The 26,183-nt window shown below is 42.7% G+C and overlaps 1 protein-coding gene across 2 annotated transcripts in view; it reads left to right on the top strand.

Moving 5' to 3' along the window:
• prkcg (protein kinase C, gamma) overlaps positions 1–26,183 on the top strand; it is a 101,444-nt gene that overhangs the window by 34,991 nt on the left and 40,270 nt on the right. For both annotated transcript variants that reach the window (XM_001921680.7, XM_073925933.1), the window contains exons 4-6: positions 7,385–7,467; positions 13,589–13,700; positions 23,045–23,173. In XM_001921680.7, the coding sequence (XP_001921715.1) occupies positions 7,385–7,467; positions 13,589–13,700; positions 23,045–23,173 (324 nt within the window). The remainder of the gene's footprint in view (positions 1–7,384; positions 7,468–13,588; positions 13,701–23,044; positions 23,174–26,183) is intronic.

The raw sequence follows: 26,183 nt of genomic DNA, 5'->3' as shown, positions 1-26,183 counted from the left end.
TAAAACTTTCCGTGATTACTGTAGTTATTATATTGCATTTTAAGTTTATTTTAAGTATTATAATGTATGCAGTATGCATAATGCCCTATAAACAGTGGTATATTACATGGTTATTGGTTTAGTCTTTCAACTACTGATGGCATTTATCCATCTCATGAATAGCAAAAATAATAACACTGAACATAATCCACTCAAGTTGTTTTATTATATTATAATATGTTTTATTTTATTATATATATAATTAAATTTAGTAAGTTGGTTAATTAGTCAGTTAGTCAATTAGTCGGTTGGACAGTTAATCAATTAATCAGTTAGTTATTCAGTCATTCAGTTAGTCAGATAGTCAACTAGTCAGTTAGTCAGTTAGTTCATTCAGCTAGTTTGGCAGTTAATCCGTTAGTTAGTCTTTTAGTCAATTAGTTAGTCAGTCATTCAGTTAGTCAAATAGTCAGTTAGTTAGTCAGTCATTCAGTTAGTTTGTCAGTTAATCAGTTAGTTAGTCTTTTAGTCAATTAGTTAGTCAGTCATTCAGTTAGTTAGTCAGATAGTCTTTTAGTCAATTAGTTAGTCATTCAGTTCAGTTAGTCAGCCAGTTAGTTAGTTAGTTAGTTAGTTAGTTAGTTAGTTAGTTAGTTAGTTAGTTAGTTAGTTAGTTAGTTAGTTAGTTAGTTAGTTAGTTAGTTAGTTTGGCAACAAGTTAGTCAGTCAATCATTCATTCAGTTAGTAAGTTAGTCTACTGGTTAGTTAGTCATTCAGTTAGTAAGTCAGTAATTCAGTTAGTTAGTCAGTTGGTCAATCAGTAAGTTTGTCAGTTAGTTCGTTATTCAGTCATTCAGTTAGTTGGTCAGTTGGTTAGTTAGTCAGTTGGTTAGCTAGTCAGTTAGTCAATGAATCAGTTATGAAGTTAGTCAGTTAGTTAATCAGTCAATTGGTCAATTAGTCAATTAGTTAGTTAGTTAGTTAGTTAGTTAGTTAGTTAGTTAGTCTGTCTGTCTTTTGGTTATTTAGTTAGTCATTCAGTCAGTCAGTCAGTCAGTTAGTCAGTTAGTTAGTCAGTCAGTTAGTTAATAATCCAGTTAGTTAGTTAGTCATTCAGTTCCCCTTCGGTTGGGGAACTTCAGTGCTATAGAGTGGATTTGATTTGAAATCCACGAAATGGAAGGATTCGGATCAGAAGCCGCTTGTCTGGAGAGTATTGAACGGGCCAATGAATGAAATGAATTGGCAGCGTAAGCTTGCGCAGGTGTGTTGCATTGCCAATTATCCCAGCATATAAGCACACCTGGAGCAAGCAAACACCATCCTTTTCGCTTCAGATCCTTTCTGAGTGAGTCAATGAGGGTTCCTCTTGCTATTCAGCACTTCAGAGCGAACGAGTGTCTCCCGGTCCAGAGTGGGTTTTCACGGCGGCAGACGGTCGAGCTGGGCTTCTCCCTTGCCTGCGGTTCTTTGGGTCCGGTCCTCCAGAGCGGTGCGTATTGTTGCAACTTTCCTAAAAGAGCAACACAGTCGTGCAGCACATCCTTTTCAGAATGGCGCTCCGACTGTGCGTTTCTGGATGCGGGGGTTTCCTGGCTCCGGATGATGGACACGATCATTGCATTGCATGTTTGGGGGTCCAGCATGTTAATGCGGTGCTCGCGGGCGGTTCATGTCGTCATTACGATGCCATGACCGTTGCACAGCTAAGATCGCGGCTAACTTTCGTAAGAGAGCGAGCCACCCCAGTTGCCTCCTGTTCTAAAAAAGCAGCGGGCGCTCGGGCAGATCTGAGGGTTCCAGTGGGAGATAATCCGCCGCCTACGGACTCGCGGACCTCTCGCTCCTCACGGCGCTTCATCCAAGCTTCGGGCAGTGGGAGTGATCCGTCTAACCAGATGGTAGCTCTCACTCTCGCTGACACCGGAGATCAGATGTCCTCCGCGGCATCAGAAGGTGGGCTTTCACTGTCCGACGAAGATCCGGACCCGCTCGCCCCCTCCGGGCAGGTGAGTGCTGTCAAATCAGATCCTGAAGCGGACATGTTAGCCGTGCTTTCCCGGGCTGCTTCGGCCGTGGGGTTGGAGCTGGTTCCTCCCCCAGCTCCGCGGCCGGACCGACTAGATGGGTGCTACGTAGAGGACCAGAAGGCGAAGCCTTCGAAGCCTCTCGTCCCCTTCTTCCCGGAAGTGCACAGTAGGCTCACGCAGTCTTGGAGGGCACCTTTCTCTGCTCGTGCTGCGTGTCCCTCCGCCCTCTCCGCCTTTGACGGCGGAGCTGCCATGGGGTATGAGGCGATCCCGTCAGTGGAGTGCGCTATCGTGGTCAATCTTTGTTCGCGTGGAGCCTCTACGTGGTGGGGTTTGCCCCTCCTCCCGTCCAAAGCCTGTAGGTTGTCTGCCTCCCCCGGAGCCAGAGCTTATAAGGCTGCGGGCCAGGCTGCTTCTGCTTTGCACGCGATGGCCACCTACCAGAGCTACCAAGCGCAGGCGCTGGCCGAGCTGCACAAAGGCGGGTCAAACCCAGGCTTATTACATGAGCTGCGCACCGCGACCGACTATGCTCTTCGGACTACTAAGTCCGCCACGTGTGCGCTGGGGAGGACGATGTCCACACTTGTGGTTCAGGAACGCCACCTCTGGCTAAACCTGGCCGATATGCACGATGTTGACAAAGTTCGCTTTCTTGACTCGCCCATATCCCAGGCTGGCCTGTTCGGCGACACCGTCGGTGAATTCACCCAGGAATCTCCATCCGGAGAAGAGGAAACTTGCTCTTTCCCCGCTGGAGGGCGGGGCCCCGATTACAACGGTACTTTTCAGTGCCACCAAAACATCAATCAAAGAGCACTTTTCCCCTTCCCCGAATGTGACAGCACGAATTCTTCAAGTACGGGACGCGCTGCCTTCCGGCTCGCAGATTTTACGTGCTTCGCCAGTGCCTCACGAGCGCTGGGGGGACGGTCTCCCTTCCCTCAGCCCTCCAGCCCCCTCTCCGGAGTCAGGGTGCAGGGCCAGAGTGAATCGCTCTCCTCCAGCTCTTCCGCGGGACCCTCGTGCTTCCTGGATCAGTACACCCACTCCGCGCTGCCCCACCGCTGGTACGTCAGCGATTGTAGCGATGACTCCATTAGCGAGGGCTCTGCCTGCCTGGTAAGCGCGGGCCAGCCCCTCGCGGTGGCTCATACGAACAATCAGACTCGGTTACGCAATTTAGTTCGCAAAACGGCCCCCCCAAGTTCACGGGCGTGTATTTCTCCAGGGTCAACCTCCTGTCCGCCCCTGTCTTGCGAGAGGAGATTGCTGCCCTCCTGGCGAAGGGTGCAATCGAGCCAGTTCCTTCAGCCGAGATGGAGAGTGGGTTTTACAGCCCATACTTCATCGTACCAAAAAAGAGCGGTGGGTCACGACCAATCCTAGATCTGCACGTTTTGAACCGCTGTCTGCACAAGCTGCCGATCAGACTGCTCACGCAGAGGCGCATTCTCCAATGCGTTCGTCCTTTGGGATTGGTTTGCAGCCGTAGACCTGAAGGACGCGTATTTCCATGTCTCCATTCTTCCACGCCACCGCCAATTTCTGCGGTTTGCGTTCGAGGGTCGAGCGTGGCAGTACAAGGTCCTCCCCTTCGGGCTCTCTCTGTCTCCGCGGGTCTTCACCAAACTCGCTGAGGGTGCCTTAGCGCCCCTTCGGCTCGCGGGCATCCGCATACTCAATTATCTCAACGACTGGCTGATTTTAGCCCACTCGCGGGAGCAGTTGATTGTGCACAGGGACAAGGTGCTTCGGCATCTCCGCCTACAAGGCTTCAGGTCAACCGAGAAAAGAGCAAACTCGCCCCCGTGCAGAGGATCTCTTTTCTCGGGATGGAGCTGGACTCGATCACCATGGAAGCGCACCTCTCCGAGGAACGCGCTCGCCTGTTGCTGAACTGTCACTCTCAAGGTTTCCGTGGCCGCCATCTCCGCTTATCATAACGCGGTAGCTGGCGGCACCGTGGGAAAGCATAACCTCATCATCCGGTTCCTTAGGGGTGCTAGGTGAATTAATCCATCTCGCCCTCCTCTCATGCCCTCTTGGGATCTCGCCCTCGTTCTCACAAGTTTGTGAGCCGATCTCTTTGAGCCACTCGAATGAGTATCTCTAAGATTTCTGTCCCTGAAGACAGCTCTGCTGGTTGCGTTGGCCTCCATCAAGAGGGTCGGGGACCTGTAGGCAATTTCGGTCAGTGACTCGTACCTGGAATTCGGCCGGATTACTCTCACATCGTCCTGAGACCCCGCCCGGGTTATGTGCCCAAGGTTCCTACCACCCCCTTTAAAGATCAGGTAGTGAACCTGCAAGCGCTGCCCCCGGAGGAGGCAGACCCAGCCCTTTCTTTACTGCGCATTTATGTGGACCGAACTCAGAATTTTAGATCATCTGAGCAGCTCTTTGTCTGTTATGGCGGTCGGCAGCAGGGAAGTGCCGTATCGAAACAAAAATTATCCCACTGGATTGTGGATGCCATTTCACTCGCTTATTCGAGTCGAGGTCAGCCGTGTCCCCCGGGAGTGCGTGCACACTCCACTCGGAGCGTTGCATCCTCTTGGGTGCGTGCACGCGGCGCCTCTCTAACAGACATCTGTAGAGCTACGGGCTGGGCGACACCCAACACATTTGCAAGGTTTTACAATCTGCGAGTGGAGCCGGTTTCCTCAAGGGTATTAGGTAACCGTATTAGGTAACCCTTTGGTGATTGAGTAAACAACTCGGTAGGGTGTTGAGACACGCTTGCTGCGCCATTTCCCTAACACGGAGATACGTGCGCCTTTTTATCTGTCAGTAAAGTTCCCCGTCAGGTGAGCCCTGCAGAATCCTCCGTGGCCCCCAGCACTAACTCAGCAGAGGAGTCACTTGCTGGCCCACTACGTTGTAGGTCTGCCCGCTGGTCAGCCCGCGTTTTGGGTATAGGTGCCTGCTATGCGTGATCCCCACTAGGCGATCCCATATGCTTATTCCGCCACGGTTAAGTCCCCCCCCCTGGGCGGACCCGTGTCTTCCCTCTCCGCTAACCACTCTTTTGCTATGCGTACTCCCCCTTTTTAGGGCTAGTCCATATGTAAATTCTGCCATCTATCTCCCCTTGGGTAACGGATGGCCTCCGGAGCGTCCTCCCTATTGGGATTGCACGCTTCCCACCTTACTGTCGTATTTTCCTAGAATTATCTAGATGCTCACGACTTCCCAAAAAATATATCTAAATCCGTAAGACTTCTGTTGAAGTAGGATAAATTAGGGCCAGGGACACGTTGGAGGACCGCGCCTCCCATGATGTGGGTGCGTCACGCTTGCTTGACTATCCCCTCATCGGTGGCGTTGGTAAGGTGCAGTCATTATGGCGCTTTCCATAGTTCTTCCATTTCGTGGATTTCAAATCAAATCCACTCTATAGCACTGAAGTTCCCCAACCGAAGGGGAACGTTCTGGGTTACAGAAGTAACCCTTCGTTCCCCGAGGAGGGGAACAGAAGTGCTATACTCCGTCGCCATAATGACTGTCCCTTAGCTGTTTGAAAGTCTCTTCAGCTTAAAAGGATGGCGTTTGTTCGCTCCAGGTGTGCTTATATGCTAGGATAATTGGCGATGCAGCACACCTGCGCAAGCTTACGCTGCTAATTCATTTCATTCGTTGGCCCGTTCAATACTCTCCAGACAAGCGGCTTCTGATCCGAATCCTTCCATTTCGTGGATTTCAAATAAAATCCACTCTATAGCACTTCCGTTCCCCTCCTCGGGGAACAAAGGGTTACTTCTGTAACCTTGAAAGTTAGTTTGTTAGTCAATCAGTCAGTTTGTCAGTTAGTCAGTTGGTCCGTCAGTTAGTTAGTTAGTTAGTTAGTTAGTTGGTTGGTTGGTTGGTTGGTTGGTTGGTTGGTTGGTTGGTTAGTTAGTTAGTTAGTTAGTTAGTTAGTTAGTTAGTTAGTTAGTTAGTTAGTTAGTTAGTTAGTTAGTTATTAGTTGGTTGGTTGGTTGGTTGGTTAGTTGGTTAGTTAGTTAGTTAGTTAGTTAGTTAGTTAGTCACTTAGTCAGTTTGTCAGTTAGTTAGTCAGTCATTCAGTTAGTTAGTTGGTTAGTTAGTCAGTTGGTTAGCTAGTCAGTTAGTCAATGAATCAGTTAGTAATTTAGTTAGTCAGTTAGTTAATCAGTTAGTCAGTCAGTTAGTCAGTTAGTTAGTCAGCTTGTTTGTTAGTCAGTTAACCAGTTAGTTAGTTAGTTAGTTAGTTAGTTAGTTAGTTAGTTAGTCATTCAGTTAGTTAGTCAGTCATTCTGTTAGTCAGTTAGTAGGTTAGTCAGTTAGTAAGTCAGTTAGCCAGTTAGTCAATTAGTCAGTTTGTCAGTTAGTTAGTCAGTCAATCAGTTAGTTAGTTGGTCAGTTGGTTAATTAATCAGTTGGTTAGCTAGTCAGTTAGTCAATGATTCAGTTACTAAGTTAGTTAGTAAGTTAGTCAGTTAGCTAATCAGTTAGTCAGTCAGTCAGTTCATTCGTTAATCATTCAGTTAGTTAGTTAGTTAGTTAGTTAGTTAGTCGGTTTGTCAGTTAGTTAGTTAGTTAGTTAGTTAGTTAGTTAGTTAGTTAGTCAGTCATTCATTTAGTTAGTTAGTTAGTTAGTTGGTAAGTTAGTCAGTTGTTAGCTAGTCAGTTAGTTAACAAATTAGTTACTAAGTTAGTTAGTTAGTTAATCAGTTAGTTAGTTAGTCAGTTAGCCTTTTAGTTAGTTAGTCAGTTAGTCAGTTAGTTTGTTAGTCAGGTAACCAGTTAGTTAGTTAGTCAGTTAACCAGTTAGTTAGTTAGTCATTCAGTTAGTTTTAAAAAAAAAACCAAAAAACTATAAAAACTAGAGGGTCTGCTTTACACCAATGACTATTAGAAATACAATATTGGCTTTATTGTCAGCAACACAACACGCAAGCATCATATTATCTGTGGTAAACGTGTACCGAAACCTGCTGCTGAATGTTTTTTTTGTTTTTGTTTTTGTTTTTGTTTTTTTTTTTAGATGTACAAAAGTGTGTTATTGGATCTTCTCGTAATTACAGTTTAACCACCTCTCCAAATAAGTGTTCCCCAATGTTTTTGGTTCTTTTTATGGACTTTGAATGTTTTAAGAGTTTATGTATATAAGGATAATAGACAGCTTTCAGATTTGATCTAAAAGATCTTAATTTGTGTTCTGAAAAGGAACAAAAGTCCCAGGGGATTGGGATGGCATGTGGCTGACTAATTTATAAGAGAATTGTAAATGTTGGGTGAAGTAATACATTCATTCATAAACCATAATAAACCATAAAATGAATGAATTACTTATAAGAAGGTAGAATTGCTTTACTAAATATGTCATTTGTTTTTGTTTTTTTTTTTATAGTCTGCAGCTTTGTGGTGCACAAACGCTGCCATGAATTCGTCACTTTCACTTGTCCAGGAGCCATCACTGCTCCCAAACCAGAGGTAAATCATTTCTTTCTCATGCTGTATGTAATCATTTACCTATTTAGCATTATTATTTTGTTTTTGTCCCATCACTGTCATTTCTTTTTTCCCCTTCATTATTTTTGCCCGATCATCATATTGCCCTTCTTCTCATGCCTGATGTTCTGCTATGATCACTGCAGTTCATCTTTTATTCTACTGTATCATCCGTACACCATCTGTCTCTCTCCTCTTCATTTTTACTTTTTTTTTTTTTTGCATGGCAAGCCATTTATTTTTTGGCTGAGTAAGCCAATATCACAGCAGCTCTCCCCGTCACACTCATCTTTTCGCTTTCCTGATGAGCCTTTTATTGCTCTCTCCTGCATACTTTCAAAAGAAGAGGCTTTAAAGAAAAAAGAATATCAATTCCCTCCCTCTCTCTCTTACTCTCTAATTCATAATACTCAATGCTAAAACTTGCAGAGGATGTGAAGTGATGGTGTTGCGCTGCTATTCACACTCGCATAGCACAGTGTGAGGGTGAAAATATGTGTTAAAAACACAATAGAAAGGAAGAGCTTGTATTGTAACAACACATTACAGATATGCTCACTGAATACAAACCTAACAGATCACTCAGATCATTAGGATCAAGTGAATTAGAAGTTCAGTCAAAGCAAGGTGAATCCTCCTTCAGCTACTATGCCCCTTGTTGCTGGAATCAGCTTTCAGAAATGAGCAGATTTACTCCAACATTAGGCACATTCAAATCAAGACTTAAAACACATCTGTTTAGCTCTTCCTTTACTGAATGAGTACTGTATTTCAGTGTTGGGAAAAGTTACTTTAGAAAGTAGTGCATTACAATATTGAGTTACTCCCCCCAAAAAAGTACTTGCATTACTTAGTTTTTTTTTATTTTTATTTTTTTTATGGAAAGTAATGGGTTACATTACTTTTGCCTTATCTTTTCTTACCTGTCTGAGGTTTGATCTATTTCAGACCTTGCAGTTGTTTTTTTAACCTTTTTTTATAGAGAAGCTCTGCATTTAACAACCACCTATATAACCTACACCTTCATTTTCCTTTAAAATATGTAGTATAAAATTATATTTTGATAACTTTCTGAGCCCAGAGCTATACATGCTGTATATACAGATTAATGAAAGCATGTAATGTGTAATGTGTAATGTGTTTGCTACTTTTGGACATTTTGTGATATTAGTTTATTAGTTAAGTAAATTCATTGTCCATTGAGATAAAGATTGCAATAAAGCCTAAAGGTTCTAAAATGAAATAATTTATATTAAAGCAAAAACAGATTTCAAACCTTTAAAATGCAAATAAATAATTTGCTTTTAACCGGATCTTCTAAGTAAACCGGTCATACCAGTTCATTAAATTGAACAGAGTTGTTGTGAAACAGTTGCGTCTTCAGTACTAACATACTGGATACCCCTTCTGACTCCAAGTAAACCAGTATTCTGAGTTATTCATCTGCTGTGAAAAAAAGAGACCTGATGATGATTATGAGTGCGAGCCGACTGTCTGTTCCCTCGCAGCATGCTCTCTCATTGAGTGTGTGATTTAACCTGACTAGGTCATTTTTATTCAGCAATATATTTTTGTAGAAGAAAATTAAGCAAGGTAAATACATTTGAAAAAAATAAATAAATATATGACTTTTAAAAGTTATGCATTACTTTACTCATTACTTTGTAAAAGTAATATTATTACATATTAAAACGTGCATTTTTAATGTGTTACCTCCAACACTGTTCACTATTATGTCTTACTTTTCTTTTTAATTTTTTAAAATCTATTTTAACACATTTACTCAGTTTTTTCTGTCTTTAATAATTTTTATTCTTTGTTGTTTTCAGTTTTTATCCTTGTTTCTTTTATTCTTGTTTATGTACATTTAAAACACTTTGAATTACCATTGTGTTTGAAATGTGCTATATAAATAAACTTGCATTGCCTTACTTGATTGTTTAAAATTTGAATCTACATAGACAGCACTTTTCATTATGGGCTGGCAGAGGCTTTCATTATGGGATGGCCTCCAAACATACTTTCCTTTGACATCATATTCCCACTATGTATTCTAATGTGATGAAATCATTATGACGAAATGAGAGATAATGTACAGCTATGGAATTTTTTTCTTTATTTATTTATTTAGACTATTAGGTAGGTTTAAGGAGTAAAATGTTAAGTTCTGTGAGAAATTCACATGTGCAATGTTTATTTTGCTTGTGCACATTGTTATTCTTTAGGTGAATAGTTAATTAATGCAATTTAATCCACTGATTTATTTATTTTATTTTATTTTTAATTTTTTTTAATTTTGCTTCCATGTTTGAAGAGGTTGTCGTTCTCTGATGATGTCAGTTTGTTGGCTTCAGCCATAATTTTCTTAACCACACTTCTCTTAGCATTAGTTTGAATGATCTGCAAAAAGAAAGCCCCGCCCCTTACTTAATATTCAGTTTTAATTCGGAAGCACATACACATACTACAATAAATAAATAAATAAATAAATAAATCTCTGCACTTTGTATTTACACATTCTTTAAAATTTGTTTTATTCTATATTTTAAGACAGAGATGCACAGACTAGGGCCTGAGAGCCAAAGTTGGTCCATGGTAACCCTAAATATGGCTCACCACCCCATCTGAGAGGACAGGGAGAATGAATGGGATGGTTTTGAGGTTGTCAATTAAAATTTAAATGGTACCTTTTTGTTTGTTTGTTGTATTGTTAAAAGCTGACTAAAATTAAATGTTTCAGTTAAATGGTGTATATGAATCAGATTTGGGTGACGCGGTGGTGCAGTAGGTAATAATGTCGCCTCACAGCAAGAAGGTCACTGGTTTGAGCCTCGGTTGGGTCAGTTGGCATTTCTATGTGGAGTTTGCATGTTCTCCCCATGTTCGCTTGGGTTTCTCCGGTTTTCCCCACAGTCCAAGCACAATGAATTGGGCGAGCTGAATTGTCCATAGTGTATGTGTGTGAATGTGAGAGTGTATGTCACAGCCATATCACCCAGCAGCCCAAGAGCAGTTACTTACTAAAGCTAAGCAGGAGCTGATAGGAAACGGGAGATGAGAGATGGGAGACCACATGGGAAAACTAGGTTGCTGTTAAAAATTGATGTGAGTGAGACCAGTAGGGGCGCTCAACCTGCGATCTTTGTGAGTCCTAATCCCCCAGTATAGTGAAGGGGATGGTAAAAGTGCTATATAAATACACATTATTTACTTACCTTCAGGTGTTTCCCAGTACTTGCTTGCAGCTGGAAGGGTATCCGCTGTGTAGAACATATGCTGAATAAGTTGAAGGTTCATTCCGCTGTGGTGACACCTGATGAATAAAAGGACTAAGCCAAAGGAAACTGAATGAATTACCAAATCAACCATTAGTGGATTTACTTGCATGAATTAATTGACCATTCACTTCAACAATGTGCACTACATAAGTGAACATTGTACATTTGAACCTCACACAGATACAAACCCATATGATGGAAAAAAAATGAATATAAAAAAACTTCCATAAGCACCGCTGCTGAAAATCTGGACAGGCTTTAATGCACTCTTTTGAAATCAATAGGAACTGAGTGTGTGAAGCAGTATTTGTGTGTCACACACAGAGCGCTCCAAATCAGTCACTTGTTAGGACGCTGTCGTAAAAGACAGCTATAGTCTGCAGACACTGAGGCACTTCAGTAGGCTTTGGAACAGAACTACAATCTTTCTTTCTCCTGTCTCCCTCAGGAACACAACTACTTTTCATGACATTTTTTCCCCTTTTTTCCCATGAGCTGCTCTATAAAATGGTTGTAAACTTAGGTAGAGGCGCAGGGCTTGTGTGCGCGTAGGCCGTGAGGAAGGATAGACAATGATGGCCGTGCGAAGAGTCTGACAGAGAGAAGAGAAGCGGAGAGGAAGATTGTCAGAGGATGAAGAGAAGCAGCAGGCAGAGAGAGAGAGAGAGAGAGAGAAAGAGAAACCAGGCCTGCGCATTTAGGAGGATTCAGTTTTCACAGCTGAGCTCAACTCATATATTCATCCACCATTCATCCTCAAAATAGCCCCAGCTAATTGGCTCCCAGTGAAAAAGTCACTTCAAAATGAAGCCTTTCCTCTGGACCTTTAAACAGAGAGGGGGAAAAGAGAGAGGGAAAGCAGAGATTCTGTTTGTTTGTGCATATGCTTGCTGTGTTTGTGTTTAAAGACTGTCCTATTTATAGAGCGAAAGAACAGTACGAAAGAGTTTCTTATCACAAATGCATCGATTAAAGGGATAGTTTACCCAAAAAGTGTAATTCTGTCATCATTTACTCACCCTCAAGTGGTTCAAAACCCTTCTTTTTTCTGTTAAACACTAAAGAAGGTATTTTGAAGAAGGCTGGAAACTTGTAACCATTAACTTTCATAGTATTTGTTTTTATATAAAAGTCTATGGAAGTCAGTGGTTACTTTGGAAGTCAGTGGTGTAACGAAATTAGGCAAGGCAAGGCAAACTTTATTTATAGAGCACCATTTTACACAACCTTATAGTTGATCATTTGTGCTTTACAATAAAAATAAATAATGTATAAAATAAAATATAATAAAACTTGTATTAAAAACATAAGAATATTAAATATACATGTTTATATGTAATACTAAAATACAGATAAGAAATAACATGTATGCATCACTCAAAGGCAAGGGAGTAAAAATAAGTCTTTAAGTTAGATTTATAAACATTCGATGATGGAGAAATCATGATGTTCAAAGGGAACTTGATCACCTTTTGATTTGCAGCGAGGGCGAGGGACAGACAAAAGAAACTAATCATGGGACCTTAACGGTTTACAAGCTGTATATGGCCTAATAAGTTCATTGACATAGACCGAAACAGAAATGTGCAATGCTTTATATGTGAAAAGAAGGATTTTAAAATCAACTCTGAATTTTATAGGAAGCCAGTGCAATGAGGCAAGGATAGGGGAGAAATGATATCTTTTCTACATTCTGAACCAACTATAACTGAGAGAGTGTTGACTGGGGTAGACCAATGTTTGAGGAGTTGCAGTAGTCTAACCGAGAGGAAATTAAAGCATGGGTTACAGTTTCTAGATCTTTTTTTTTAGAAAGAAAAGGTTTAAATTTTGCCACCAATTTAAGTGTCCAATCTAAGGAAAAGGCTGCTCTTCACAAACCAGAGACCTTCTGCCCAGAGTGCTTGCAAGGATCAATATTGAAAGTGTTGATTTGGTCACACCTATTTTCTATGGACTTACCAATGGCGTGAGAGGAAATATCGCGCGGGAAACTTTCATTGTCTCTGGGCCGCTCATATGCATAATGAGAATTCATCTTGAAGGGACGGATAAAGTTCCCAAAATATAAAAAAATGTAAGCTGTATAAGTTATTATCATGCATTTTGCAGTATTGTGAAATTAAAGGGAGTACAACGATACTATACATGACACTTTAGACACAGATTAAGCAGGATTTCTGCATTATTTAACACCATAAGTGGTCTATTGATGCATACATATAATATTTTAACTACTTCGGACAGAACCTATAGCTTGCAAACAAACACATTATGTACATTTTAGGAGTGAGTTTGGGGTTCTATGAGTCTATTTCAATAGTTAAGAAGGTTTTTGTGTGTGTTGAAAAAAAAAAAGGTGTTTCCCTCTAGCATTTCTTTGAAGACCAGGACAGACTGGCTCTGGCCAGCATCTTGGTAGATAAGATGTCACAGAGTCATTTTACTCTCAGACTTTTTGGAGCCACGTACCATAAATGTCATACTAAGCTGGCCCTTCTAGGAGGAAAAATGGAATGTTTCAATGGTTTCAGGTTTTCAACTTTCTTCAAAATTTCTTCTTCAGTGTTCAACAAAATAATGAAACTCATAAAGGTTTGTAACCACTTGAGGGTGAATAAATTTACTCATCCTCTAATAAGTGAGTAAACTTGAAGGAGTACATTTTCATTTTTAGGTGAACTATCCCATTATTTATTTATTTATTTTTCCAAGAAGTGCATGTGCGTGTTTCAGTGTTAAATATAAATTTGCTTTAAAGTGTGAGTGAACTGAGCAGTTGAATAATGACGTGACAACGCTTTGTTTTGTTTTTTACTCTGCAGGATCTGAAGAGCAAACACAAGTTTAAAGTGCACACGTACTCCAGTCCCACGTTCTGTGATCACTGCGGTTCACTGCTCTATGGCCTCATACATCAGGGCATGAAATGTGGCTGTGAGTCTATTTATATCTAAATCAAGCTTATCTAGACCAGCAACTCCGTGTGTGGCGGCCTTGAAACTGAATAGAAATTGACTAGTGAATTGAACTTGCTGTGGGTTACTTATAATATAATATAATATAATATAATATAATATAATATAATATAATATAATATAATATAATATACCTAATTAAACTTTATTGTTGACACACATAAAGTCCATAAATTTATCCACAAAATGTCACACATTTAAAAGGAAAAAATCATATCATTTATAAATTATTATATAATATAATGTAGTTTTATTTTATGTTATATTATATTGTATTATATTATATTATATTATATTATATTATATTATATTATATTATATTGTATTATATTATATTATATTATATTGTATTATATTATATTATATTATATTATATTATATTATATTATATTATATTATATTATATTATATTATATTGTATTGTATTATATTATATTATATTATATTATATTATATGTGTTAATGCATCTCAATATTAAAAATATAAAATTATATAATATTTATTATATTTATAAAAAATACATAAATATAATATTTATAAGAAAATATGAATGACTGTCATTATGTCATTATTATATATAATCTTTAATGGTTTTCATCTTGAACTTTATATAGTCTTACAGTAGGTCCAAATTAGCATGATACAATCATGCAGATTCCTGTTTTTATATTTATATCAGTGTAATTATATGTGACTAAAGAATTATGTTTTCCAGGCTTGTAATAGATATCTCATAGTGTATATTAGATTTAATTAATTCCCTTTAACTTTAATCCATGTAATAACAACCATGTCATCTAATATAATTTGCATGATATGATACACTTCCAGAAAATAATAAAGCAGACTGTGGCGGCTGACAGCTCTTGCTGTTTCAGCATGTTGTCTTGTACTGCAGAGCTGCTAACAATTACACTGTTTACATTAGATCTGGAGGCTTTATCTGGCAGACTGTTCTTCATATTTATTGTTTTTGCACTGACAGGAGACTGGTATACAGTGCCCTCAACTAATATTGGCACCCTTAAAACAAATGAGTAAAGAACGCTATAAAATAATGTCTTTGTTGTTTAATCTTTTGATCTTGTTTGATCTCCACTGTCATTGAGAAAAAAACTATGGCAAAAACAGCATAGTCTTATCTAAAACAATAGAACTACCAGGCTGGTCATTTTGACCTTTTTTATTTTGTAATGGAACAGCTTTGTTGAAACAAAACCCTTATAACTTAAAAGAGGACCTATTTTTCCCCATTTTAACAAGATGTAAAATAAGTCTCTGATGTCCCTACAGTGTGTTTGTGAAGTTTCAGTAATGTTATCCAAGTAATGTTTTATAACTCTTTAAAAGCGCCTCTTAGACTTTGATCCTAATTGTGCCTTTTTGGTTGACTGTCACTTTAAATCCAAATGAGATTGTGCTCTTTTTCAAAAGAGGGCGGAGCCACAAAAGCCTCTGTGTCAGCATAGTGGCAATTGAAAAACAAGACTAACTCCCTATGACAATTAGGGGGAGATAGTCATTAATCAGAGAGTTTTTATTCCTCTGATGTCTCGTATACAAAGAGAGAATGTACATCAAAATGGTTCTACAGACAGTAGTGTGTTTTGTGCAGTATGATTATAAAAATGTTATTATTACAATTTTACCACTAGAAACGTTCGAGGTTACAGAAGTAACCCTTCGTTCCCAGAGGAGGGGAACGGAAGTGCCATAGAGTGGATTGATTGAAATCCACGAAATGGGAGGATTCGGTTCAGAAGCCACTTGTCTGAAAGAGTATTGAACGGGCCAATGAATGCAATGAATTGGCAGAGTAAGCTTGCACAGGTGTACTTCATTGCCAATTATCCCAGCATATAAGCACACCTGGAGCGAGCAGACGCCATCCTTTTAAGCTGAAGAGACTTTCAAACAGCTAAGGGACAGTCATTATGGCGACGGAGTATGGCACTTCCGTTCCCCTCCTCGGGGAACGAAGGGTTACTTCTGTAACCTCGAACGTTCCCCTTCGGTTGGGGAACTTCAGTGCCATAGAGTGGATTGATTGAAATCCACGAAATGTGAGAAGTATGGAAAGCGCCATAATGACTGCACCTTACCAACGCCCCCGATGAGGGGATAGTCAAGCAAGCGTGACGCACCCACATCATGGGAGGCTCGGTCCTCCAACGTGTCCCTGGCCCTAATTTATCCTACTTCAACAGAAGTTTTACGGATTTAGATATATTTTTGGGAAGTCGTGAGCATCTAGATAATTCTAGGATTAGGCCTAATAATTATAATTAGGCCATCCGTTACTCAAGGGGGGATAGATGGCAGAATTACATATGGACTAGCCCTAAAAAGGGGGAGTACGCATAGTAAAAGAGTGTTAGCGGGGAGGGAAGACACGGGTCCGCCCTGGGGGGGGGGGACTTAACCGTGGCGGAATAAGCATATGGGATCGCCTAGTGGGGATCACGCATAGCAGGCACCTTTACCCAAAACGCGGGCTGACCAGCGGGCAGACCTACAACGTAGTGGGCCAGCAAGTGACTCCTCCACTGAGTCAGTGCTGGGGCCTCGGAGGAATCTGCAGGGCTCACCTGACGGGGAACTTTACTGACAGATAAAAAGGCTCACGTACCTCCGTGTTAGGGAGAATGGCGCAGCAAGCGTGTTTCAACACCCTACCGAATTGTTTCCTCAATCACCAAGGGTTACCTAATACCCTTGAGGAAACCGGCTCCACTCGCAGATTGTAAAACCTTGCAAATGTGTTGGGTGTCACCCAGCCCGCAGCTCTACAGATGTCTGTTAGAGGGGCGCCGTGTGCACGCGCTCGAGAGGATGCGAAGCTCCGAGTGGAGTGCGCACGCGCTCTCGAGGGACGCGGCTCATCTCGGCTCTGATAGTGAAAGAAAGGCATCCACAATCTAGTGGGAACTTATTTCGGTACGGCACTTCCCTGCTGCCGACCGCTATAACAGACGAAGAGCTGCTCAGATGATGTAAACTCTGAGTGCGGTCCGGATAATACGCAAACGCGAACTGGACAATAAAGAAGGGCTGGGTCTGCCTCCTCCGAGGGCAGCGCTTGCAGGCTCACTACCTCGTATTAAAACGGAGTGGTAGGAACCTTGGGCACATATCGCGGGCGGGGTCTCAGGACGTGAGAGAAAGCCAGCCCAGTTACAGGCACGAGTCACTGACCGAAAAATGCCTCCGGGTCCCCGACCCTCTAATCAATATCAACGCGACCAGCAGAGCTGTCTTCAGGGACAGAAAGATACTGAGTCGAGGATCGAAGGGATCTGATGCGGCTTGTGTTGCGAGGGCGAGATCCTAAGAGGGCATGAGAGGGGGGCGAGTTGGATTAATTCGCTTAGCGCCTCTGAGGAACCGGATGATGAGGTTATGCGTTCCCACGGTGCCGCCAGCCACCGCGTTATGAGAGCGGAGATGGCAGCCACGTAACCTTGAGTGTGGAGGGCGACAGCCTGCTCTCCAGCTTCTCTCGGCGTAAAGAAAGCACAACGCTGATCTGGCAAATTACGGGGGTCTTCTCAGCGAGAGACACACCATTCAGTGAATAGACTCCACTTCAGGGCATAGGCGCGCTCGGGGAGGGGGCTCTAGCCCGAGTGACGGTATTAGCCACCGCAATCGGAGGTTACCTAAGTCTTCCTCGCGTCTAATGACCTACAAGATCGGCGAGGGTGCCAGGTGGTGCCCTGTCCCTGAGAGAGTAGGTGCTCTCTCGAAGGGACTGCCAGGGAGAGCTCTGACATCCAGGTCCGGTTGAGCCAGAGGGGCGCAACCAGCAACCTGTTCCTCGTCCTCCCTGACCTTGCACAGTAACTGCCACTGTACACCACCGCCGCCGTACTGTCCGTCCTGACCAGCACGTGTTGCCGCTCCAGCACCGGAAAAAAACGGTGGAGAGCGAGGAACACTGCCAACAGCTCCAGGCGATATGCCAATGCAACTGGGTACCTTTCCACAGGTTCGCAGCCGCATGCCCGCAATGCACAGCCCCCCAGCCCGTGTTGGAAGCGTCTGCTGAAACAACAACAAGACTGGACGCCTGTTCTAGAGACACCCAGGCCTGTAGGAACGAGGGGTCGCTCCAAGGGCTGAGGGCGCGGCGACACAGCGCAGTAACAGAGACTCGGTGTGCGCGCGCGTGCTATGCGCGTCTGGGGACTCGATCGTGAAGCCAGTGCTGAAGTGGTCTCATATAGAAAAATCCGAGCGGCTGCGGATGCCATATGCCCCACGAGCCTCTGAAATAGTTTCAGTGGGACCACTATTTTACTGTCGAGCTCTCTCAGACAGTACAGCATCAGCTGAGCGCGCTCTCCGGAGAGGCGCGCTGCCATGGTGACCGAGTCCAGCTCCAGCCCGAGAGAAGAGATCCTCTGCACGGGGGCGAGTTTGCTCTTTTCTCGGTTGACCTGAAACCCCCACAGGTGGAAGTGCCAGAGCACTTTGTCTCTGTGCATAATCAATTGCTCCGAGAGAGGGCAAAATCAGCCAGTCGTAAAGAAATCGAGTATGCAGATGCCCGCGAGCCGAAGGGGCGCTGAGGCACCCTCCGCGGGCTTGGTGAGGACCCGCGGAGACAGAGAGAGCCCGAAGGGGAGGGCTTTGTATTGCCAAGCTCGACCTTCAAACGCAAACCGCAGAAACTGACGGTGGCGAGGAAGAGTGGAGACATGGAAATACGCGTCCATCAGGTCTAATGCTACAGACCAACCCAGAGGACGAACGCACCGGAGGATGCGCTTCTGCGTGAGCATTCTGAACGGCAGCTTGTGCAGGCAGCGGTTCAAAACGCGCAGATCTAGGATTGGCCGTGACCCACCACTCTTTTTGGGCACGATGAAGTGTGGGCTGTAAAACCCGCTCTCCATCTCGGCTGGAGGGAGCGGCTCGATTGCATCCTTCGCCAGGAGGACAGCAATCTCCTCTCGCAAGACAAGGGCGGACAGGGGGCTGACCCTGGTGAATACACACCCGCGACATGGGGAGCCGTTTCGCGAACTGAATCGCATAGCCGAGTCTGATTGTGCGTATGAGCCACCGCGAAGAGCTGGCCCGTGCTAACCAGGCAGGCAGAGCTCCCGCTAATGGACTCATCGCTGACGTACCAGCAGTGGGGCAGCGCGGATTGGGTGTGCTGATCCGGGAAGCTCGCGGGTCCCACAGAAAAGCTGGAGGTGAGATATTTGCTCTCACTCCGAACCCGAGCTCCGGAGGGGAGGCTCGAGGGGTGGGAGAAAGGAGACCGTCCTCCCAGCGCTCGTGAGCCACTGGCGAAACGCACCGAATCTGCAAGCTAGAAAGCAAAGCGTCCCAGACTGGCAGATTTCGGGCTGTCACATCCGGGGAAGTGGAAAGTGCCCTTTCATAATGTTTTCATGGCAGTAAAAAGTGCCGTTGTGAAATGGAGCCCCGCCCTCCAGCGGGGAAAGAGTAAGTTCCCTCTCCTCCGGATGGCCTGTCCTAGGGACGCTTCGCGGTCCGTTGCCAGACTTAGCGGCGTTCTGGGCAGGGGGGCTGCCTGCTTCCGAGGTGCCCGACGCGCTCGCTTCGCCAGAGGCGTGTGCGGGGGCGGAGCAGCTCTCGTAGGCGGGCGCCTTCGGCGAGGAGCAGGTATGAATGGCACGGCGGGCGGAGCGGGCTACGGACCGCCGATAAGACATCACCCATCAACTGCTCTCTCACCGCCTTGAACTCCTGGGTGAATTCACAGACGGTGTCGCCGAACATGGCTTGGGATATGGGGAAAGTCAAGAAAGCGGACTTTGTTGACTTCGCGCATATCAGCCAGGGGTGGCGCTCCTGGATCACTAATGTGGACATCGTCCTCCCCAACGCACACGCAGCGGACTCAGTAGTCCGAAGTGCTAAGTCGGCGGCGGTGCGAAGCTCGTAAGCCTGGGTTGGACCCACCCTCGTGCAGCTCGGCCAGCGCCTGCGCTAGGTAGCGCTGGTAGGTGGCTATCGCATGCAAGGCGGAAGCAGCCTGGCCCGCAGCTATGTAAGCTCTAGCTCCGAGGGAGGTAGATAACTTACAGGCTTTGGATGGGAGACGAGGCGGACCCCGCCAAGAAGAGGCGCCGCGCGGATTTACCGCCATCGCGCACTCAACCTGAGGAATCGCCACATACCCCCTGGCTGTTCCATCGTCAAGAGTGGTTAGGGTGGAGGGACACGCAGCACGAGCAGAAAAAAGTGCTTTACAAGAGAGCCTACTGTGCACCTCCGGGAAGAAGGGAACGCCCCTCTAGTCGGTCCGGCCGCGGAGTTGGGGGATAAACCATCTCCAACCCACGGCCGAAGCAGCCCGGGAAAGCATGGCTCACATGTCCGTTTCAGGATCCGTAGTGACAACGCTCACCAGCCCGAAGGGGGCGAGCGGGTCTGGATCATCATCGGACAATGAAAGCCCACCCTCCGATGCCGCGGTGGACGTCTGGTCTCTGGTGTCATCGGGCGTAAGGGCTACCATCTGTTAGACGGATCGCTTCCCCCGCCCGAAGCTTGGATGGAGCGCTTAGAGGAGCGGGAGGTCCGCGGGCCCGTGGGCGACGGATTATCTCTCGCTGAAACCCTCAGATCTGCCCGAGTGCCCGCTGCAGAGCAGGGGACAACTGGGGTGGTTCGCCCTTTTGCAAAGGCTAGCCGCGATCTTTACTGCGCAACAGTCATGGCATCGCAATGACGACATGAACTGCCTGCGAGCAGCGCATTAACATGCTGGACCCCCCAGACATGCAACGCAGTGCTCGTGCCCATCATCCGAGGACAGGAAACCACCGCATCCAGAAACGCACAGTCGGAGCGCCGTCCTGAAAAGGACGTGCTGCACGACTGTGTTGCTCTTTCTGTGAAGTTTGCAACTTTATACGCACCGCTCTGGAGGACCGGACCCAAAGAACGCCAGGCAAGGGAGAAACCCAGCTCGACCGTCTGCCGCTGCGTGTACACACTCTGGACCAGGAGAATGCTCTCGTTCGCTCAGAATCGCTGGTCACAGCAGGAGGAACCCTCATCGACTCGATCAGAAAGTCTCTGAAGCGAAAAGGATGGCGTCTGCTCGCTCCAGGTGTGCTTATATGCTGGGATAATTGGCCATGAAGTACACCTGTGCAAGCTTACGCTGCCAATTCATTGCATTCATTGGCCCGTTCAATACTCTTTCAGACAAGTGGCTTCTGAACCGAATCCTCCCATTTCGTGGATTTCAATCAATCCACTCTATGGCACTGAAGTTCCCCAACCGAAGGGGAACTGATTATATTTACACACTGTTGCCATACAACTGTGTTTAAACCACTTATAGAAGTGATTTTTGCATTATAGATTCTCTTTATGGGTCCCTATTGTTTGTCCTGATTTTAGCATTATATATCCTAAGATAGCATATCCATTTATGCATTGATTTAGATTCCAGTGGTGGCCAAAAGTAATGTTATTAATATTATTATTTATTTATTTGTTTATTTTTGTCATTTAGATTGACATTTGTTGTCATTTAGATAGACAGAAACAAATGTTTCACTGGAATGAAAAAAAAAAACAACATAGCTCCCGTTTGCTCATCTTCACAATAAAAAATTACATAAAAAGATCATGAAATGTTACAGACATGCGTCACTCTTGAACCTCAACAGAAGCTTCAAATGTAAATGTGACCTGACAAAAATGGGTAACAACAAGGTTGTAGTTAATGTTAGTTAATGTATATTGTATGTTTATTATGTTTATTGTATGTCTATTACATTGTATGTTAAGGTTAGTTAACAAAATAAACTAATGTCAAACATGAATTTAGATTTTAATAGTGCATTGGTAAATGTTAAACGATGAATTTAAAAAGCTGTACAAGAATTGTTTATTATTAGTTCATGCAAAAAAAAAAAAAATCAGTCTAGTATGAACAGTCAGGAAGATTTCTATGGTCATTCTAGTTATAGAATTTTAGTAGTCTATAGCGGTATCATACACCCGGCTTAATAAGGCGCAACATGTGTTTACCGAACGTGTTGCTATTTTCAGACCAGTGCAACCTTAATTTTTTTGTATTCTGCCACTTTGTTTAACTAGCAAATTCATTTACGCAATTTTGTGGATTCATGGGTGTTCCGGTCTAGAAAAGAAGTTTGTTAAGGCGCAGTTTTGTCGCTTTGCAATTTTGAAGAACTAAAATAGACAGTGCAATAGACCAGCTGAAAGCAGGTCTAAAGTCCAGCACAGAGCACATTAGTTTTGCGCCTTGCTTACACATTGCTTAAAACACACAGAATGTACTGCAATAAGCAAATATCTTTACAAATGAAAAAATAAAGGGTTAATTGTTACAAAAATGTTTACTTTCTACATAATTATAAAATCCAACTGCCAAAAAACTGCCTCCATGCCTTCATCTCGGGGGTCTTTTTCAGTTTATTCACGACAACCTGCTTTTGTATAATGTTATTAATAGTTGTAGTAGTATTTATTATATGCATATTTATATTTGTCTTATTAAAAAAAAAGTTTAGATTTGTCCACCTGTCAGATTTTGGACTATATGGGGCACAGTATGTTTATTTCGATAAAACTCAGTTTTTTGACCACACTTCGTTATTATTGTTCATTTATTTGTTTGCTGGAAATTAGAACTGAATTTAGAATAGTTTTGAAACAAATCTTTGCGCTTTGGAAACTAAATTACTTATGTAGACTAATTGATGTCTCCAGTGAAGTGCAAAACATTGTTTCCTTGTCCACGAAAATTTAAACTAAAGGCCGATTGGAGGAGGCTCATTCTTTGCTCTCGCACTGCAGATGCTGTTGAACTGTTTACTGGCTAGTGAAGAATTCAATTTTTCCACTTACAAAGTCTGCTATGTAAATAGCAAATGTGCCACAGCAGGACGCAACTGACTCTTAAAGGGAATGTGAGATGAGACTCTGATTGGTTTATTCTCAAAAAACACCCATAACTCATAAGGACAATGAGCACAACCCAGTTAGATCATGTGCTGCAGCGCAAAGCGTATTTTTCCATCCTTAACATAGCTAAAGTGGATTCAGACACGCCCTCAATGATTGGGAAATATTTATAAAAGAAAAAAAAACAAAGGTAGGCTAATGATTCTGACTTTAACTGTATATTTTTAGCAAAAAAAAAAAAGTCTTTGTTTGCATTTACCAAGGGTGCCAATATTTGTGGAGGACAATGTATTAATTTTTAACTTGTTCCTCTCTGAGTCTCTTTCCCTCTGTCTGTCTTTTCATTTGTTGTATATTGTGTGTTTGTGGTTGAGGTTGTGATATGAATGTCCACAAGCGCTGTGAGAGCAGTGTACCCAGTCTCTGTGGACAAGACCATACCGAAAAAAGAGGACGGATCCGACTGACCGTCCGTGGAGAAAAGGAGGACATTTATATTACAGGTGAACACTCAGTCACTCATGAACTTCAAAACTCATGAACACCATTAGACTTTCTGAAATAACACAATCATGAATGCAGAACATATTATGCATATTGCACATGTTTGCTAATGTGGTTTGTATTATTTTTCCTACATACATAAGAGGGGTTAAACCTTTTGACTGAGTGTTACAAATGTCAGATTTTGACAATATGCTGATTTTGACATAATGCATTTTAAACTTGTTAATTAATAATTTACTTAGCCAACAAATGCTTATTAGTACACTGTAAAAAGTAGTTAGTTTACTCAAAAAGGAGAGCAAACTCACTTTATAATTATAAGGTAAACGCGGCGCAATAGTCTTTTGGTAGTTTCAGCTTGGCGCAAGAGTCGTTTTGAGGCGTTGCGCTACGCTGTTTAAATAGCAAATGCATTAGCGCTTATTTGTGCGTCCATAGGCATTCTGGTCTAAAAAGGAAGGTGTTCTGATGCGCACTGCTGGCGCGTTGTTATTTTGAGAAACTATAATAGATTTTTCATTAGACCAAAACTAACCCGGTCTAAACTCTGGCGCAGAGTTGCGCCTCGCTTACACACTGCTTAATACGCACAAGAGAGCAATAGGCAAATATCTTTACATATGAAAAAATGTAAATATTAAGGATATATAGGATATAACAAGAATAGATATAGAATTTAAATATAAAGGATTAAAATATTACAAAACATATTATTTTCTAGCCTACATAAATTTGAAAAATCACTGATTTTATGTCTTCTTCATCTCAGGAGGCTTTTTCAGTTCATTCATAACAATTTGCTTTTGTATAATGTTATTATTATTAGAAGTATTATTTATTATATCCATATTTATATTTGTTTTATTAAAAACAAGCTTAGATTTGCCCACCTGTCAGGTTTTAGACCATGATGGGGCACAGCATGTGTTTTAGGATATAACTCAGGTTTTTGAGCACATTTTGTTATTATTATTCATTTATTCGTTTGCTGGAAATTATAACTGAATTTAGAAATAGTTTTGAAACGAATATTTGCGCTTAACAAACAAAAGTATTTATTATAGACTAATTGATGTCTGTGCATAAAGGTTTCCCTATCCAAGAGCGAAAGTGAAAGTGATCCATTATCTCTCATTCTCATTCAGTACATGCTCTGTTTGTTGTTAAAAAAAAACTGTTTACTGTTCGCTTGTGAAATGCTAATTTTTTCCACTTAGACTTACTTTGCGTCCTGTAAATAGTGAATGTGCTCTTGGCATGACGCAGCTGGGTCTTAAAGGGAACGGGAGATGAGACTCTAATAAAAACACACCTATAACTCATTATGAAAATAAACTCAACCCTTTTAGACCATGTGCTGCGGCGCAAGGCAGATTTCCCGTCCTTAAATTAGAAAAAACGCGTCCTGACACGCCCTGAAAGCGTTTGCGCCCTGCGCTCTGTGCATGGACCGTCAAAATAGAGCCCTTAATCTTAATATTCTATAATAAATATTATTGTAACAAATGAGTGGAGGTACAACAGAGTTGAGGGTCTAAGCGCTGTTTATTTGCATCTCAGTCAGACAATGGTCAAATAGGAACAAATGGTATCATTAGGGTAAAAAGAGTAGTCGTGGTCACAGGCAGAGGTCGGTGCAAGTGGCAAACAGCACAAATAAGAAAAAAGGCAAAAATCAAAAGGTACGACAAGATTAACCAAGGATAACGCTTAGTAATGTTACAGGTAAACAAGACTCAGCAATGTGTGTGAAAATGAGAGGTGTCTTTATAGTCAAGGTAATCATTCAATTAAGGACTTGTAAGCTGTGTGTGTGTGTGTGTGTCAGTGTCCAGATTGCTGTCAGCTGTAGAAGAAGTGATTGGAACTGGGATTCTGGGGGTTGTAGTTTGGTTCAGTGGCAGAATTTTAGTTCTCTAATGATCTGCAACCACTGGATCGCTGGTGATCATAACAATTGATCATAACTTTGATATGTATTTTGATGCTGGTTCAATCAACTTCTTGAAAATAAGTTGAAAACAACACAATTCTCAATTTTAATTTTTTTTTTTAATAGTTACGTTTAATCCACAAAAAAATATTACGTAATCTATTTGTGTTGGGGCGACATGGAGGAACTGTGTGGAACCCAACATAGTTTTCACTGTAATTAAAGGGTAAAAATGTTAATTACATGGGTAGATCAAATAGCTCATATAACGTTTAGCTACCTCTTTGCAAATGTTTTGGAGCATAATTATGAGTTACTTAATCCCCAATGGCTTCCTTGTTGCACATGTCGAGGTCCTTGAGATCACACAGATAAATGAAGGCTCCATCTACTGTCACTGAGTTGCTACTAATGTTTGAGGGAAGTGCATTTGTTATGAACAGCGATCAAAACTAACTGAAACTACCTGCACATTCAACGATTTTATTGCACACGTTCAGAATCAAGAATTTCAACATACCATGGAATGATCTCATTTAAATGTATAGTCAATTACTCACAAACACACTGGTGTGATCAAGTAGTTTTACTGCCATTTGTCATTTATTTACCAAAAGGCAAAGGAATCAGCTGTCACAATTGTGTAAAAAAGCTTACTTTTGCATTGCAAAACACGGTGAATATATCAGTCTAAAAAAACAGGCGTGTTTAATGACCTATTCATAGAAAGTAAGTAATGTTTATTATAGAGCCTCTTAATGCCTCATCGAAGACTTTTTTCCTTACTGCTGAGTGAGTTTGCTGGTGAAGGAATCATACTGGTGATTGTGTTATTTGGCACAGCTCGACTTTCCTCCAGCAGAGGGAAATGTGTGCATACAGCATCATCAGTACATGAGAAAGAGCTAATTATACACACTCAGTCTGCTGTATTACAATGCATTCGCTGCGCTGTGTCAACTTAACTAAGCCTGTGGCTCTTAGATCTGCACCACCATAAAGAAGCTAATGAGTAGTGAGAAGACTACTAATGCTGTACAGAGAAGAGCTTTTAAACATGCACTGACGGGTCA

Source organism: Danio rerio, chromosome 16 (assembly GCF_049306965.1).
Source record: "Danio rerio strain Tuebingen ecotype United States chromosome 16, GRCz12tu, whole genome shotgun sequence".
NCBI lineage: Eukaryota > Metazoa > Chordata > Actinopteri > Cypriniformes > Danionidae > Danio > Danio rerio.
This window is presented reverse-complemented; position numbering and strand designations above follow the sequence as displayed.